This window comes from Palaemon carinicauda, chromosome 41 (assembly GCF_036898095.1).
Source record: "Palaemon carinicauda isolate YSFRI2023 chromosome 41, ASM3689809v2, whole genome shotgun sequence".
Classification (NCBI taxonomy): Eukaryota; Metazoa; Arthropoda; class Malacostraca; order Decapoda; family Palaemonidae; genus Palaemon; species Palaemon carinicauda.
This window is the reverse complement of record NC_090765.1, coordinates 49,723,310-49,740,681: the sequence shown is the minus strand read 5'-3', so window position 1 is coordinate 49,740,681 and position 17,372 is coordinate 49,723,310. Positions and strand designations below refer to the sequence as shown.

At 42.9% G+C, this 17,372-nt stretch overlaps 1 protein-coding gene across 1 annotated transcript in view; it reads left to right on the top strand.

Moving 5' to 3' along the window:
• The window catches only part of LOC137632620 (tectonic-2-like), a 34,647-nt gene that overhangs the window by 1,471 nt on the left and 15,804 nt on the right, over positions 1–17,372 (top strand). The window contains exons 2-3 of the mRNA XM_068364682.1: positions 1,565–1,719; positions 15,173–16,656. Of these exons, the coding sequence (XP_068220783.1) occupies positions 1,565–1,719; positions 15,173–16,656 (1,639 nt within the window). The remainder of the gene's footprint in view (positions 1–1,564; positions 1,720–15,172; positions 16,657–17,372) is intronic.

The window sequence follows — 17,372 nt, the reverse complement described above, 5'->3', positions numbered from 1 at the left end:
TAAAAATCAATTTACGACCACTGTCGTGCAGTAAAGTAAAAAGATTATTTTTTTGCAAGTTAGCAAGACAAAGTTCTTTTTGCTCTTGTTGAAGAATTGGTAATATTACCTCATTGTTTGTGGTAGCTCTAGCCTGGCTGATTTCCTTCCAGTTTCCATAACTCATATTACTGTATCTAGTTTTTGAACATATGGCTAAACATCTATATAGGTATGCTGAAGGTAACTGTCTGTTCCATAATTTGCAGTTTGGCTTTCACAAAGGCTTTGGAGCATGGGGTTCCTATCCAGTGATCCACCCTCTCAAAATTAGGTCTTTTTAGGATAAAGAATACAAAACAATTAGTTTAGTTTATATGGAGATGCTGACTCGTAGGCAAGTTTTTAGCTTTGCCTTGACTATGTTATGTACAGCCACTGGTTAAAACCATTAACTAATTTATGACATGAAATAACCTTTAACATCATTTCCAGCTACAAGCTCCTAATCATGTATACAAAAACAATAACAGATTTGAACATGTACAAGTGAAAGTTGAAAAAAGAATGATATATTGATTATGTTGGCCTTTATGGATGAATTTGGGTACAAATTATACTCCTTATCCTCACTATAAATCAGAGATAAGTTCAGAAAATACTGATGCCACCTAGAACAGCTGGATCTTGCTGTTGCTGTGCTGCTTCAAAAGCGATGTACATACTCTCCCATGTTGTGGTTTTTTTAACTTGTTTTGGATGAATTCCAAGAACCACCAAGGAGGGCATCTTCATGTTACCCATAGTATTTAATAAGTAAATTATATGAAACTTGGTGATGTAAAGCTCCTTTATGTTCATATAAAGTATAACGTATGTATATTTATATCTGTTTTTGTTGCATAAAACTAAAGAAATTTTGTGTTTGCTAAATAGCAAAGCTATTAATGTACAGAAAATACCACCAGACACACTTTTAATCCACTGGAGTGAGGACAGATAATCAAAGGGAAAAATTACCAACCACTGTTTTGGTCACAGTACATTTTTTATAGTTAAATGTTATTAACTTTGTTGTTGGAATGTTGGGTAATTTAATTTATTTATACTGATCTATCTACGAAAGGAACCTTTGGTTTTGTATGGCTGACTACCACAAAGGCTTGCATCTTGATTGTGGATTTATTAACTAGGGCCTGGGAGGCCATTCAGTGCCATGTATAACAAAGGGAAACCGCAGTTACTGTGAAAGTTAAAAGGTTCGATAGCTAGATGGAAGAAAGAAACACAGCATGGGGGTATAGTTGAAGGCTAAAAAGTGAGTGCAGCTAGGAGCTGTAAGGACACAACAACAAAGCCTGCGTGAGGTGCACTGATGACGCTATTCCCCTTTGGGGCAAGGGGTTACATAATAAGAAATTAACCTGACTTATTTGTGAAAAGTGACTCATGTATAGGACCTTTTAAAAACAGGTGCATTTAATTCCAATACGTACAGCACAGAACAATTTTTTTGCTATGTTAACAAGTTGAAGTATCAATTTTGTACTTAGTGTTCGAGTTACTGTAATTCCTTTTCTTACAGTGAAGGGGGAATATTTTGCTGTTAATTGGACTGAGGCCAGTGTGGTTGGAGTGAACATCGAGACTCATTACCAAGATCCTTCAGTCACACCTCTCGCACCGTGTCCTTGTGATCTTATTTCTTATCGATGTGATGTGCGTTGTTGCTGTGATAGTGTAAGTAGACTGAGCTTTCTTACCAAAATGTTGCAGTTACATTTAAAACCTATTGCACATTTTTTTCTGGTTCTTCATTCCTTGCTGGATGCTGGATTTTTTCTGAGTTATGAGTTTTTTGTTACAGTTATTTGCTAATACCTTTATCAAGTTTCATCAACACATGAAAACTAATTTTTTACTCAAATTTAATTTAGAATAACTTCTTCCTTTTGAGCCCTTAAGTATATTTGATTTCAATCAGTTTTTTATTAAATAATGTAGAATTAAATATTACACATGTAAAAGGCCTTAATATTTGTTAAATATTACAGTAATTCTTATTTTTAAATATTTAACTTAGCCGGTGAATATATAGCTGCAACTCTGTTGCTCGACAGACAAACTCTACGGAAAAACTTGCCAGCGATCGCTACACAGGTTGCGGGTGTGCCCAACAGCGCCATCTGTCGACCAGATACCCAGCTCTTATGTAAACAAAGACTCAATTTTCAATATTAATCTTACCCGATAATCATGTAGCTGTCAACTCCGTTGCCCGACAGAATTCTACGGAAGGGATACGCCAGCGATCGCTATACAAGAGGGGGGTGTACTCACCAGCGCCACCTGTGGCCAGGTACTGCAGTACTTCTTGTTGACACCACCTCAATTTTTCCTCTGTCGTGCCTCCGGCTAGACCTACATGGATACGCTGTTGATTCTGGAGTTATTGCTCACGATTTGGTGATGTATTTGCTCTAGAGTTTAGCTTTCGCTATTCAGGAAGTTTTATCATTAGCTTAGCTAGCTTTTGGAATTAATTTGATTAATTATGGTGACGAAGAGAGTATGAACTCTCTTTCACTTTTAAATGGCCGACCCTTCCCTTAGACGGAAGTGTTGGTGTCTAAGAGAGTATAGACTCTCTTTCTTAATTTTGCTTAACAAAAGTTATAGTTTTATTTTATATCTCTCCGCCTTTTATAGGCCTCTTCGATTAACTTCCTTTTATTATAAACTTATTAAAATTAATTTTTATATTTGTTTATATTCGACCTTTCCTAATAGTAGGCGGTCTTTTCTTGGTACCGAAGTTAATTAACATTGAGCCCGTCATTTCGGTTTTACCAGTTAACATATTATGCTATTTTAATGTTTTTGAAAGAATTTCTTTGATAGTCTCGTACTGTTTTCAAAGTTGAACTAACGTTTTGTTTTGTCTCTGCAGTTGTTGACGTTCAGAACGTTCAATTTGCGCTCTATCGTTACGATAGAGAGAGAATTTTCACGGTGTCACGTTGCAGTAAGAGTAAACCGTTTCTAGCGTTTTGTTCATTCTTTCTTAGCTTAATGGTTTTAATTCTAATAAAGGAACTTTTTATTTGGGAAATCTTTCAGTTTTTTTCCTTTAACAATAATATGTTTTAACGATATATATGATTGGGCTCTTCTCTCAGGTTCTAAGTCAAGAGAGAGAGAGAGATAGAGACGGAGGGAGAGAGAGGAGGATAAACGTTTCGTTCAAGCGAGTAACGTTGTTATCGTTTTTGCTCTTCTCCCTAGTCTCTTTAGGGGAAGAAGGTAAACGTTTCTAGAGTTTTATTCTTATTCTCAAGCTTTATGCGGTGAGAGATTTTAAACGTAGTTTATTTGATCTAGTGTTTAGTCTCTTTCCAGCCACTGAATTATTTATCTTTCATTAGATTTTTCTGTTACATTGTAATTCTGTTTTCGCAATTACTAACTTTTAAGGAAGGATAGAATTGCGTGTTTCAGGTACAAACCACTTAAAGTTTCGAGTTCAGTGAAATAAGTGCAAACAGAAAATCAAAAGTGATAAGTGATAAGCGCAAAGTGTTACAGTGTTGCGTTCGAGGGTTCGTCTGTTCGTGCCAGTTGTTCGCCTAGTCTGGGACCTCTTACAAGCTCCCAAGCCCAGGGGAGAAGTAATGTCGAAGGACTTATGGGTTCAGCAGGCCTTGATCGACGAACAGATGTTTTTCCCTCCGTGGTTTCGGGTGTATCTACACACGTTGCCGACGTGATCACCCCACCCACACAAAGACGAGAGAGCCCTTTTATTCCTCGTCTGCGGAAGAGGTTTCTCGCAGAAACCATGGACCAATTCTTGCAGCTTTTAAGTGCAAGTCGGTCCCTTCCGCACAAGTCCAACTCCTAGGTGTAGCCATTAGCCCTGGGTCAGTTCGGACTTGCTGCAGTACGACAACTGCACACCTCCCAGAGAGGCAAGGTGGTATCGCAACAGGCAGTAGCTCCGTCTGTTGCCGCACCAGCTGTTTTAGACCCTCAGTCTCAACGGACAGTAGCTCCGTTTGTTGTTGTCTTTCTTAAACTCTAGTGGTCTTTGCTGCAGACAATGCAGTCTCAGCTTGCGGTGTTGATGCAGGAGTTTCAGGCAGAGAAGGTTTATACACCTCCTCCTGCGAACGCTCCTCCTCCTCTGCGCAGTACAATCTGCCAGACGTATGAGGTTGAGGTTCCTCAAGCTACCTCCATGCGTGAGCTGCCGCGTTGGGAGTTGCCAGATACCAGCGCTGTGCAGCAACCTCCACTTTCCTTGAGGCAGGAGCCTCTTACCACGCAGCAACCTCCTCAACAATGGGGGCAGGAGCCTTTTGCCTTACAACCTCCTCTACCCTTGAGGCAGGAGTATCTTGCATTACAACTACCCTCGAGGTAGCAACCTCTTGAGGTACGACAACCTCTACCATCCTTGAGGCAGCCACCTCAACTCTCGCAACAACCACCTCCACTTTCCTCGAGGCGAGAACCTCAACTCTCGAGGCAAGCACCTCAAGAACCTCAACTCGTGAGTCAAGAGCCTCTCTCTGCGCAGCCACCTCAACCCTTGAGGCAAGCGCAACTCTTGAGGCAGGAACCTCATGCTATGAGTCAGCCACCTCAACGCATGCATCTGCCACTTTCTCCTCAGCTTGAGCCTCTTCCCATTCAACTTGAACCGCAGTCTATGCAGCATGAGCCTCTCTCTGCGCAGCTACCCCCTCAACCCTTGAGGCAGACGCAACTCTTGGGGCAGGAACCTCACAGGATCAAACCATGAGGCAGGAGCCTCATGCTATGCGGCATCCTCCTCAACCCATGAGGCAGGAGCCTCATGCTATGCGACATCCTATGGGCTCTCGTGGCATGGTTGGTTTCGACCTGGCCTTTCATTAGAAGGGGCTAGTGTTCGATCCCAAGTATGAGGTAGAAATTTATTTCTATTTGAACACGATGTTGTGTTGATATTTATCCATATTGACTCATTAGAGGTAATTTGAATGAATTACTACCAATTGTGTCACGTGGTGGCCCGAGGAAATCTGGTAAAACTCTCTGGTAAAGAGACTGATGTCTCACCAGGTAAATCCTCGGACAGCTAGATTAGTGTCAGGTTCAGATTTCTTTTAAGCAGCATGAGCCTCATCCCATGCAGCATGAGCCTCATCCCATGCAGCATAAGCCACACGCCATGCAACATGCTCTGCATACCTTACCGCATGCTTCTCAGTCACACATCTTTGGTTGTTGCCAACTCACTAGACTGTCAAGCAGTTTCATAACGTTGCCTTCTAGTCTGCTGCTTTTGCACCAGTGAAACCCTCACTGAGAGAACTTAGCTTTTCTCGGATATGGTCCCTGTAGATGAGAAAGTGCTATTCTCCCTCTTTCTGATATTCCCTTGAGGACTCTGTCATTTGGAGAGGAGCCTTTAGCTGCGTAGCCTCCTATGGACTTTTATTTAAGCATAACATGCTTCCAGGGAAGGTAATGGTTCCACTTCAGTCGCTAACCCCGTCTGTTACCACACCTGCTCCCATAGACCTTGAGCTGTGTTGCAAGACATGCAGTCCAAGCTTAGTCCTTGTTAGAGGATTTTTTGTTTACGGAGTCAGTGTGTCACTGGGAAGACGTTCAACAACCAGCAGAAGTGACTTGTTGTGACGCAGTGCGGCAAGGAGTTGTCTGTACGACCCAGACAGTCTAGACAGCTTCGGGTTGTCACTGTACTTCCTCGCTTCCCCATGGTTGACAGTTCACAGACTGTGCAGCAGTACCATGATCTTGTGTCCGGCTCCGTCAGACGACTGGCTTTTAAGAGCTCCCACAAGTCGTTGCTGTCTGGAGATTCTCAGATGGACTATGGATCTGACCAAGGAACTGGGCCTCCTGGTCAATTTTGAGGAGTCCCAGCTCGTCCCATCCCAGACCATTGTCTACCTGGGTATGGATCTTCAGAGTCGAGCTTTTCGGGCTTTTCCGTCGGCCCCAAGGATCTTCCAAGCCCTAGAATGCATCCAGAGCATGCTGAGAAGGAACCGATGCTCAGTCAGGTAGTGGATGAGTCTAACAGGGACACTTTCATCGTTGGCCCTGTTCATCGTGTTAGGGAGACTCCACCTCCGCCCCCTTCAGTATCATCTAGCTGCTCACTGGATAAAGGACATGACGCTAGAGACGGTCTCAGTCCCTGTTTCCGAAGAGAGGAGGTCTACTCTCGCGTGGTGTAAGAACAGCTTCCTTCTCAAGGAAGTCTACCTTTGGCTGTTCAGAAACCCGACCGCCGTCTCCTCTCGGACGCATCAGACACGGGCTGGGGTGCGACTTTGGACGGACAGGAATGCTCGGGAACATGGAATCAGGAGCAAAGGACACTTCACATCAATTGCAAGGAGTTGTTGGCGGTTCATCTGGCCTTGATAAACTTCAAGTCCCTCCAGCTTAACAAGGTGGTGGAGGTGGACTCTGACAACACCACAGCCTTGGCTTACATCTCCAAGCAGGGAGGGACTCATTCGTTGAAGTTGTTCTAGATCGCAAGGGACCTCCTCATCTAGTCAAAAGATCGAAAGCTCACGCTGGTAACGAGGTTCATTCAGGGCGATATGAATGTCATGGCAGATCGCCTCAGCCGGAAGGGTCAGGTCATCCCCACAGAGTGGACCCTTCACAAGAATGTTTGCAGCAGACTTTGAGCCCTGTGGGGTCAGCCAACCATAGATCTGTTCGCTACCTCGATAACCTAGAGACTCCCGTTGTATTGTTCTCCGATTCCAGACCCAGCAGCAGTTCACGTGGATGCTTTTCTGCTGGATTGGTCCCATCTCGACCTGTATGCATTCCCGCCGTTCAAGATTGTCAACAGGGTACTTCAGAAGTTCTCCTCTCGCAAAGGGACACGGCTGACGTTGGTTGGCTCCGCTCTGGCCCGCGAGAGAATGGTTCATAGAGGTACTGCAATGGCTGGTCGACATTCCCAGGACTCTTCCTCTAGGAGTGAACCTTCTGCGTCAACCTCACGTAAAGAAGGTACACCCAAACCTCCACGCTCTTCGTCTGACTGCCTTCAGACTTTCGAAAGACTCTCAAGAGCTAGGGGCTTTTCGAAGGAGGCAGCCAGAGCGATTGCCAGAGCAAGGAGAACATCCACTCTCAGAGTCTATCAGTCTCAAGGGGAAGTCTTCCGAAGCTGGTACAAGGCCAATGCAGTTTCCTCAACCAGTACCACTGTAACCCAGATTGCTGACTTCCTGTTACATCTAAGGAACGTAAGATCCCTTTCAGCTCCTACGATCAAGGGTTACAGAAGTATGTTGGCAGCGGTTTTCCGCCACAGAGGCTTGGATCTTTCCACCAACAAAGATCTACAGGACCTCCCTAGGTCTTTTGAGACCTCAAAGGAACGTCGGTTGTCCACTCCAGGCTGGAATCTAGACGTGGTCCTAAGGTTCCTTATGTCATCAAGATTTGAACCTCTCCAATCAGCCTCTTTTTAGGACCTCACATTAAAAACTCTTTTCCTCGTGTGCTTGACAACAGCTAAAAGAGTAAGTGAGATCCACGCCTTCAGCAGGATCATAGTTTTCACATCTGAAACGGCTACATGTTCCTTGCAGCTCGGTTTTTGCTAAACGAGCTTCCTTCACGTCCTTGTCCTAAGTCGTTCGAGATCCCAAGCCTGTCCAACTTGGTGGGGAATGAACTGGAGAGAGTACTTTGCCCAGTTAGAGCTCTTAGGTACTATCTAAAAAGGTCTTAACCTTTACGAGGACAATCAGAAGCCTTATGGTGTGCTATCAAGAAGCCTTCTTTTCCAAGGTCTAAGAACTCAGTTTCTTACTATTCAGGCTTCTGATTAGGGAAGCACATTCTCATCTGAAGGAAGAAGACCTTGCTTTGCTGAAGGTAAGGACACATGAAGTGAGAGCTGTGGCTACTTCAGTGGCCTTCAAACAGAACCGTTCTCTGCAGAGTGTTATGGATGCAACCTATTGGAGAAGCAAGTCAGTGTTCGCATCATTCTATCTCAAAGATGTCCAGTCTCTTTACGAGTACTGCTACACCCTGGGACCATTCGTAGCAACGAATGCAGTAGTAGGCGGGGGCTCAGCCACTACATTCCCATAATCCCATAACCTTTTAACCTTTCTCTTGAATACTTTTTATGGGTTGTATGGTCGGCTAAGAAGCCTTCCACATCCTTGTTGATTTGGCGGGTGGTCAATTCTTTTGTTGAGAAGCGCCAAGGTTAAAGGTTGTGATGAGGTCCTTTAGTATGGGTTGCAGCCCTTGATACTTCAGCACCTTAGAGTTGTTCAGCCTCCTAAGAGGAACGCTGCGCTCAGTAAGGAAGACGAACTTATTAAAGGCAAGTAATGGTTCAAGTCGACTTCCTTACCAGGTACTTATAATTTCATTGTTATTTTGAATAACTGATAATATGAAATACGGGATACTTAGCTTCTTGATATACATGTACACTGGTTTTCACCCACCTTCCTGGGTGTGAATCAGCTACATGATTATCGGGTAAGATTAATATTGAAAAATGTTATTTTCATTAGTAAAATAAATTTTTGAATATACTTACCCGATAATCATGATTTAATTGACCCACCCTTCCTCCCCATAGAGAACCAGTGGACCGAGGAAAAATTGTGGTGGTGTCAACAAGAAGTACTGCAGTACCTGGCCACAGGTGGCGCTGGTGAGTACACCCCCCTCTTGTATAGCGATCGCTGGCGTATCCCTTCCGTAGAATTCTGTCGGGCAACGGAGTTGACAGCTACATGATTATCGGGTAAGTATATTCAAAAATTTATTTTACTAATGAAAATAACATTTTTCTCTCTGTCGACGTGTCGACAAGACGTACTTTACTCGCTGTTGCTAAACTGGAGTTTTTCACATCTATTTGGTTAAGTACTATATTCTAGTTTTGAGCTTTCGCAATGCAGGTGTTTTATCTTCATCTTAAATCTTGAACTCGTTTTGGATAGATTTAATTATGGTGACAAAGAGAGTATGGACTTTCTTTCACTTTTAAATGGCCGACCCTTCCCTTAGACGGAAGTGTGTTTAGGCTTTTAGTAATTATCTTATCACGTTATAAATTATTTATAGATTTTCCTCTATATATTTTATATCTCTCCGCCTTTATTAGGCCTCTTCGATTAACTTTCCATTTATTATAAACATATAAAAATAAATTTTAATGTTTTGTTTATATGCGACCTTTCCTGAGAGTAGGCGGTCCTAACTTGGAAACCGAAGTTTATCAACGTTGAGCCCTTTATATCGTAATTAGCTTTTAAAGAGCTAAGGATTTAAAACTTTTTAAATGTAATATTTTATGAAAGAATTTCTTTGATAGTCTTCGTACTGTTTTCAAAGATGAACTAACGTTTAGTTTATTCATGCTACGCAGTTATTGACGTTCAGGACGTTCAACATGCGCTCTATCGTTACGATAGAGAGAGAGTGTATCACGGTTTCACTTTGCAGTAAGAGTAAATCGATTCTGACGTTTTGTTCATTCTTTCTTAGCTTAAATGTTTTAAATTCTATTTTAAAGGAACTTTTTATTTGAAAAACCTTTCAGTTTTTTCCTTTAGTCAAATAACATGTTTTTTTTTTTGACGAAATATAATTGGGCTCTTCTCTTAGGTGCGAAATCAAGAGAGAAAGAGAGAGAGAGATAGAGACGGAGGGAGAGAGAGGAGAGAAAACGTTCCGTTCAAGCGGGTAACGTTGTTCTCGAGTTACTCTCGTCCCTAGTCTCTGTACGAGGAGGAAGGATAAAACGTTTTTAGTTTTTTATTCTCGTCCCCAGGCTATGTGCGGTGAGAGATTGAAAACGTAGTTTATATGAACTAGTGTTTAGTCTCTTTCCCAGCCACTGATTTTTTTGTCTTAAAATATGTTTTCTGTTTTTTGCTGGTATTAATGAGCTTGCATTATACGACTGATTTCGCAATTACTACCTTTTAATGAAGGGTAGAATTGCGTGTTTCAGGTAGAAATCAGTAAAAGTTTCGATTTCAGTGAAATAAGTGCAAAACAGAAAATCGAAGTGATAAAGTGATATGCGCAAAGTGTTACAGTGTTGCGTCCGAGGGTTCGTCTGTTCGTGCCTGTCGTTCACCTAGTCCGGGACCTCTTGCATGCTCCCAAGCCCAGGGGAGAAGTAATGTCAAACGACTTATGGGTTCGAGAGGCCTTGATCAACGAACAGACGTTTCCCTCTATGGTATCGGGTGTATCTTACCAAGATCTCCCCTACCATAAGGCGAGAGAGACGTTGTTTCTTCTCGTCATCCGAAGGCTTTTCGCATAAGAAACCTGTCACAAGGTTTCGAAGCCCTTAAGCGAAAGTCAGTCCTTTCAGGATAGGTCCAGCGTCCTGGTTACAGCCATTAGGACAGCTCTGACCCTATGCAGTCATCGGATAACTGCTCGCCGCCTAACAAAAGCGTAACACAGACTCCGAGAGTCTTTTTTGTTGGCAAAGTGTTGCTGTCACAGACGTTACCCTCGTCTCTTACCACAACCATTTCCGTTGATCCTTAATGGGTTGTATGGCAAGACATGCAGTATATGCTTGCCTCCCTTATGGAAGACTATTCTGCCGATTAGTCCGTTGAGTCTAGCCATTTATCTCATCGATATCCTGGCTTTCAGCCAACCTAACGTTCCTTTGTGCTTACTGTTGACGTTGGCGTAGCTAAGTCATGTCAGTCAGGTTGTTTAGAACCACACTCGATGCGGTCTCGTGTGGTTTTTCAGCCGCATTTGGACGTTAGGCCACTTGCTGATGCTCCTGTTGACGTTCACTAACAATCGGAGTTGACTTGTTTTGACGCTGTGCGTCAACCTCCGCATTCTAGAGTTGTTTTGACTGCTCAGTCTAGGCAGTCAAAGCAGTCTCGAGTGGACGCTGTGCGTCCTCACGCACCTGTTGTGGTTGACAGTTCAGTTGTTGACAGTTCACAGACTGTCAAGCAGTTACATGACGTTGCGTTCTGGTCCGCTACTAATGCACCAGTGAGTGTGGACTCTGCTTGTAAAGCATTGCCACCACGGTAGGTCTCTCCCTTGCTTGAGACTCAGCTTTTATCGGACAAGGTTCCTGTAGATGAGGAAGTTGCTGTTCCCCCTCCTACTGATATTCCCATGAGGACTCTGTCAGATGGAGAGGAGCCTAAAGCTGCTTAGCCCCCTATGGACTTTAATTAAATCATGATGATTTTTTTAAGGATCTTTGTCCGGATCTTTTTGTAACTGCTGCTCCTCGTTCGCCTAACGTCAGAGCTTACACTAGGCCTAGCTACTTCGAAGCCGTTGTTTTTAAGCTAGTGCTCTCTCGCTCTCCTAGAGAGCTTTACGTTGGCTAGGCGACTGGTTTTTCACCAGGAGGAGTTTGGGGGATACAGCCTTTGCTTTCCCTTCTTTTAAACTGGCTTATAGAGCGAGAGTCTGATATGACACGAGAGAAGTTCTCGGCTTGGGAGTTCATGCCTCTGCCCAGATAGACTTCTCAAATCTCGTAGACTCTCCCTGGTGCCTGGCCAGGAGACGCTCCAAGTTTTTTACAGGTCAACTTCACAGCTGTTTTCGAGCCTTTGAAGTTTTGCTGTACAATTATGTCATGCATAAACAAGGCTTTCAGGGATGGAAAGCGGTACCGCCTCAGTCGCTAACCCCGTCTGTTGCCGCACCTGCTCCCGTAGACCCTAAATGGGCTTTGCTGCAAGACATGCAGTCCAAGCTTGCGTTCTTGATAGAGGACTTTATTGCGGAGAAGGTTGCTACCGAACCTTCTGGCCAACAACCTTCCAACCGGTCGGTTGTGCGCCCTGTTGACGCTGAGGTAACCTACTCGCGTCTGCCAGTTGAGGTGGTTCCTCCACCGATGCGACCCAGTGTGGGTTGCCAGCCGCACGTTGTCGTTAAGCGACGCTCGGAGGTGGTTGTTAACGTTCAGGACGTTCAACAACCAGCAGAGGTGACTTGTTTTGACGCAGTGCGTCAACCTCAGCAACCCGGTAGGGTGTTGACTGCAGAACCCAGACGGTCTAGACAGTCTCGGGTTGACGCTGTGCTTCCTCGCGCACCCATGGTTGTTGACAGTTCACAGACTGTGCAGCAGTTCCATGATGTTGCGTCCGGCTCCGTCACGCATGCACCAGTGCGACCGGACTCAGCGAGCCAGACGTTGCCCACTCCGTTGCCGTTTCCTCATCAGTTTTCGGATGAGGAACCCTCTGATGAGGACGTTGCTGAACAACAAGACGATCAGCCCCCAGAATAGATCAAGCCCTGCTATCCATCCAGAAGATGCTGAAGAAGGAACGCTGCTCAGTCAGGCTGTGGATGAGTCTGGTAGGGACGCTGTCATCCGTGGAACAATTTGTGTCACTAGGAAGACTACACCTCCGTCCTCTTCATACCATCTAGCTTTTCACTGGAAAAAGGACAAGACGCTAGAAGCGGTCTCGATCCCGGTTTCCGAAAATATAAAGTCTTGTCTGACTTGGTGGAAGGACAATATCAACCTAAGAGAGGGTCTTCCCCTGGCTGTTCAGATTCCCAACCACGTTCTCTTCTCGGACGCATCGGACGTGGGCTGGGGCGCGACACTAGACGGTCGGGAATGCTCAGGACTGTGGAACTCGAGTCAGAGGAGCATGCATATCAACTGCAAGGAGCTGTTGGCAGTACATCTGGCCTTGAAAAGCTTCAAGTCTCTCCTTCGAGGCAAAGTGGTGGAAGTTAACTCGGACAACACCACGGCCTTGGCGTACATCTCCAACAAGGAGGTACCCACTCACTGACGTTGTACGAGATCGCAAGGGACCTGCTCATCTGGTCAAAAGGTCAAGACATCTCCCTAGTAACGAGGTTCATCCAAGGCGACTTGAACGTCATAGCAGATTGTCTCAGTCGGAAAGGGCAAGTAATTCCAACCGAATGGACCCTCCACAAGGATGTGTGCAAGAGACTTTGGGCCACTTGGGGTAAACCATCCATAGATCTCTTTGCAACCTCGCTGACCAAGAGGCTTCCAATCTATTGCTCTCCAGTCCCGGACCCAGCAGCAATACATATAGATGCTTTCCTCCTAGATTGGTCACATCTGGATCTCTACGCATTCCCACCGTTCAAGATTGTCAACAAGGTACTGCAGAAGTTCGCCTCTCACGAAGGGACAAGGTTGACGTTAGTTGCTTCCCTCTGGCCCGCGAGAGAATGGTTCACCGAGATACTTCGATGGTTAGTAGACGTTCCCAGTAGTCTTCCTCTAAGGGTAGACCTTCTACGTCAGCCACACGTAAAGAAGGTACTCCAAAGCCTCCACGCTCTTCGTCTGACTGCCTTCAGACTATCGAAAGACTCTCGAGAGCTTTTCGAAGGAAGCAGCCAGTGCGATTGCTAGAGCAAGGAGAGCGTCTTCCATTAGAGTCTACCAATCGAAGTGGGAAGTCTTCCGAGACTGGTGCAAGTCAGTTTCTGTATCCTCGACCAGTACCTCTGTAGCTCAAATAGCTGTTTTTCTCTTATACCTGAGAAAAGGACGATCCCTTTCAGCTCCCACTATCAAGGGCTACAGAAGCATGTTGGCATCGGTCTTCCGGCATAGAGGCTTAGATCTTTCCAAACATAAAGATCTGCAAGACCTCCTTAAGTCTTTTGAGACCACCAAGGAGCGTCGTTTGGCTACCCCTGGATGGAATTTAGACGTGGTACTAAGATTCTTCATGTCAGACAGGTTGGAGCCGTTATAATCAGCCTCCCTGAAAGATCTCACTCTTAAGACTCTTTTCCTGGTATGCTTAGCCTCGGCTAAAAGAGTCAGTGAGATTCATGCCTTCAGCAAGAACATCGGATTTTCGTCAGAAAAAGCCACTTGTTCGCTGCAACTTGGTTTTCTAGCCAAAAATGAGCTGCCTTCTCGGCCTTGGCCTGAATCTTTCGATATCCCCAGCTTATCGGAGATCGTAGGCAATGAACTAGAAAGAGTCTTATGCCCTGTTAGAGCTCTTAAGTTCTATTTAAATCGTACTAAACCTTTACGAGGCCAATCTGAAGCTTTATGGTGTTCAGTTAAGAAACCATCCTTGCCTATGTCAAAGAATGCTTGGTCAGACTTTATCAGATTGTTAATACAAGAAGCTCATTCACATCTGAGTGAGGAAGACCGAACTTTGCTTAAGGTGAAGACGCACGAAGTTAGAGCTGTAACAACTTCCGTGGCCTTTAAGCAAAATATATCTCTGCAAAGTATAATGGACGCAACCTATTGGAGAAGCAAGTCAGTGTTCGCGTCATTTTACTTGAAAGATGTCCAGTCTCTTTACAAGAACTGCTACACACTGGGACCATTCGTAGCAGCGAGTGCAGTAGTGGGTGAGGGCTCAACCACTACAATTCCCTAATTCCTTATCCTTTTAATCTGTCTCTTGAAGTGTTGTTTTTTTTATGGGTTGTCCGGAAGGCTAAGAAGCCTTTCGCATCCTGGTTGATTTGGCGGGTGGTCAAAGTCATTTCTTGAGAGCGCCTAGATTAGGGGTTTGATGAGGTCCTGTTGTATGGGTTGCAACCCTTGATACTTCAGCTCCTAGGGGTCGATCAGCATCCTAAGAGGATCGCGAGGCTCCGTAAGGAAGACGTACTTAAAAGGCAGAGTAATTGTTCAAGTCGACTTCCTTACCAGGTACCTATTTATTTTGTTTTTGTTATTTTGATAACTTCTAAAATGAAATAAAAAACTCTTAGCTCATAAAATGTAAACATATATTACTGGTCTCTACCCACCATCCTGGGTGTGAATCAGCTATATATTCACCGGCTAAGTTAAATATTTAAAAATGATATTTTGATTATAAAATAAATTTTTGAATATACTTACCCGGTGAATATAAATTAAATGACCCTCCCTTCCTCCCCAATAGAGACGCAGTGGGACGAGGAGAAAATTGAGTCTTTGTTTACATAAGAGCTGGGTATCTGGTCGACAGATGGCGCTGTTGGGCACACCCGCAACCTGTGTAGCGATCGCTAGCGAGTTTTTCCGTAGAGTTTGTCTGTTGAGCAACAGAGTTGCAGCTATATATTCACCGGGTAAGTATATTCAAAAATTTATTTTATAATCAAAATATTATTTTTCCAGGATTGTTCAGAAAGTGACAAAGATATATTTACATGTCTAGAAGGACTACATGGTGGTCAGCAAACTCCACAAGACTTTGATTACAATTGTAAATACCAAGGACCCTACTCCCCTGAGTGGCATAATCTTCTGTGCTACATTGCCAACAATAACCCATACCTGGGACTGTTTTTCAAAAATGAAAATGGGATTCAAGAATTTCAGAAGTATACAACAAGGGTTTATCCCCCAAAATATAGCTTTGAAACTTCTGTTGTAGAAAGTGAGGACAGTCCGTTTCACTTTCATTATAAGGCACAAGCCAGTGTTGAGACAATTTTTCAAAATGAAAAAGGAATATTTAGAAGTCCCTTGATTTTGCCTCAGCCTGTACTGAATGGAATCTGTGTTAATACCATTCCAGTTCATTTTCTTGAGAGTTTTAAACATCAGTGTTCAACGATGCTCTCTCAGCAAGAATGTGAAAGTAATCCCATGCTAAGTTCAGAAATGTATCTCCAAGATAATGCTGAAGGGAATTCAGACAGTTTAGTTTCAGTAATCAGTGACTTACACACTTTAGAAGTGGTCAGTGCCAGTGTAAAATATTTGTGCTTAAAAAATTCACTGAAGTTTATGAAAGTTAATGGATTAAGTAAGATTGCCATAGATTTCATGAAAAAAAGGTGGGACACAATGGAAGAATATTTTGATGAATGTCAAGTGAAAAACAAACCTTTATTTAATAAAACAACTCATATATGTGAAAATGTTGTCTTAAGTGTCGACTACAACTTTGGTTGGAAAGGTCCGAGAATCAGTGAAGTTAGTGTGGAAATAATTTTGAGTGACATACCAATATCCATGGAAAGCATACATCAGAATTATTTTCAGGAACTTGATGAGGAAACAACTGTTTATGATAGCTTAAAAAAAGTAAAAGAATATTCGCAGGGTCATAAACAACCTTATATTGGTGTTTTGCAGAATTTTGAAACTAATTTTTATTATGTATTGCCAGCTATCATTAGTAATGAAACTACTAGTAATCATACGTCAAGTAATGACACTTTTTTCCAAGAAGAGGTAGATAGCCTGTATTTATTCGAAAACATGACAGAAACCGAAAATACGATAAAACGATCCGGAAATCCAGGCTATGATGTTGGGAAACCTTTACTAGCCGGATATATTGCATACAATAGCACAGATTTAGAGAATGATACTCAAGATATCTTCTCTTACATTGATATCAATGATGCAACAGGTCTTTTCATATGGAGACCAGATGCAACCAGTGAATGCAGTCTTGCCTCTACTGAAGAAGTTATTTTTGGTGTTGACATGTTCTCTACTTGCATGTACTCGATTGGTGAAAACTACAGCTGTGATGATGTTAGATTGGAAATATCATCAATGATGTCTCAGCTAATTCAAGCTGATGCTGTTAGTAAGATGGGATCTCCAAATATCACCAGTGAGGAAAGTTTCTTGCCAATAATTATGTAAGTTTGTAAAGCAGCTGTAAGTCTATTTTATAACTTGAGTTTTCAAGATAGCAAGTTTCGTGAAAATAATTAATATTTATTATTTAAACTTAGAAGTTTTCAAAAAGGGCCTAATCATATTTAATCATAAAATTAAAATTATGGGAACTACTAAGTATTTTTTTAAATTGAAGGAATTTCTTAGCCAGCTTAAATTTCGTTCAAATATTCCTAATCTCATGTTTGAGTATACAGAACTGTAAAACATGAAATTTTTTGTTTTATATAGGTGAAATTCTGATAATTATCACCACTTACTCCTTAAGTTTTATTTTAGAACTCGATTACTATATACTAAAAGTTTATAGTGATAATTATTTCCTTTAGTTCTGTATTATTTACTATACTTATTCTTTCTCTGAGGTATTATGCCGTATAGATTGACTTAGCTATTTCTTGTATTTCCTTTATGCTAGGTACTACATCACCATATTTGTAATGTTGTATGTGGTACTTTATGAAGTACTTAAAAGTAGAAAATATGTTATTTTCATTAGTAAAATAAATTTTTGAATATACTTACCCGGTGATCATGTAGCTGCAGCTCTGCTGCCCGACAGAAAAAAACTACGGGCGGGATACGCCAGCGATCGCTATACAGGTGGGGGTGTACAACAACAGCGCCATCTGTCGAGTAGGTACTCAAGTACTTCTTGTCAACAAAGAACCAATTT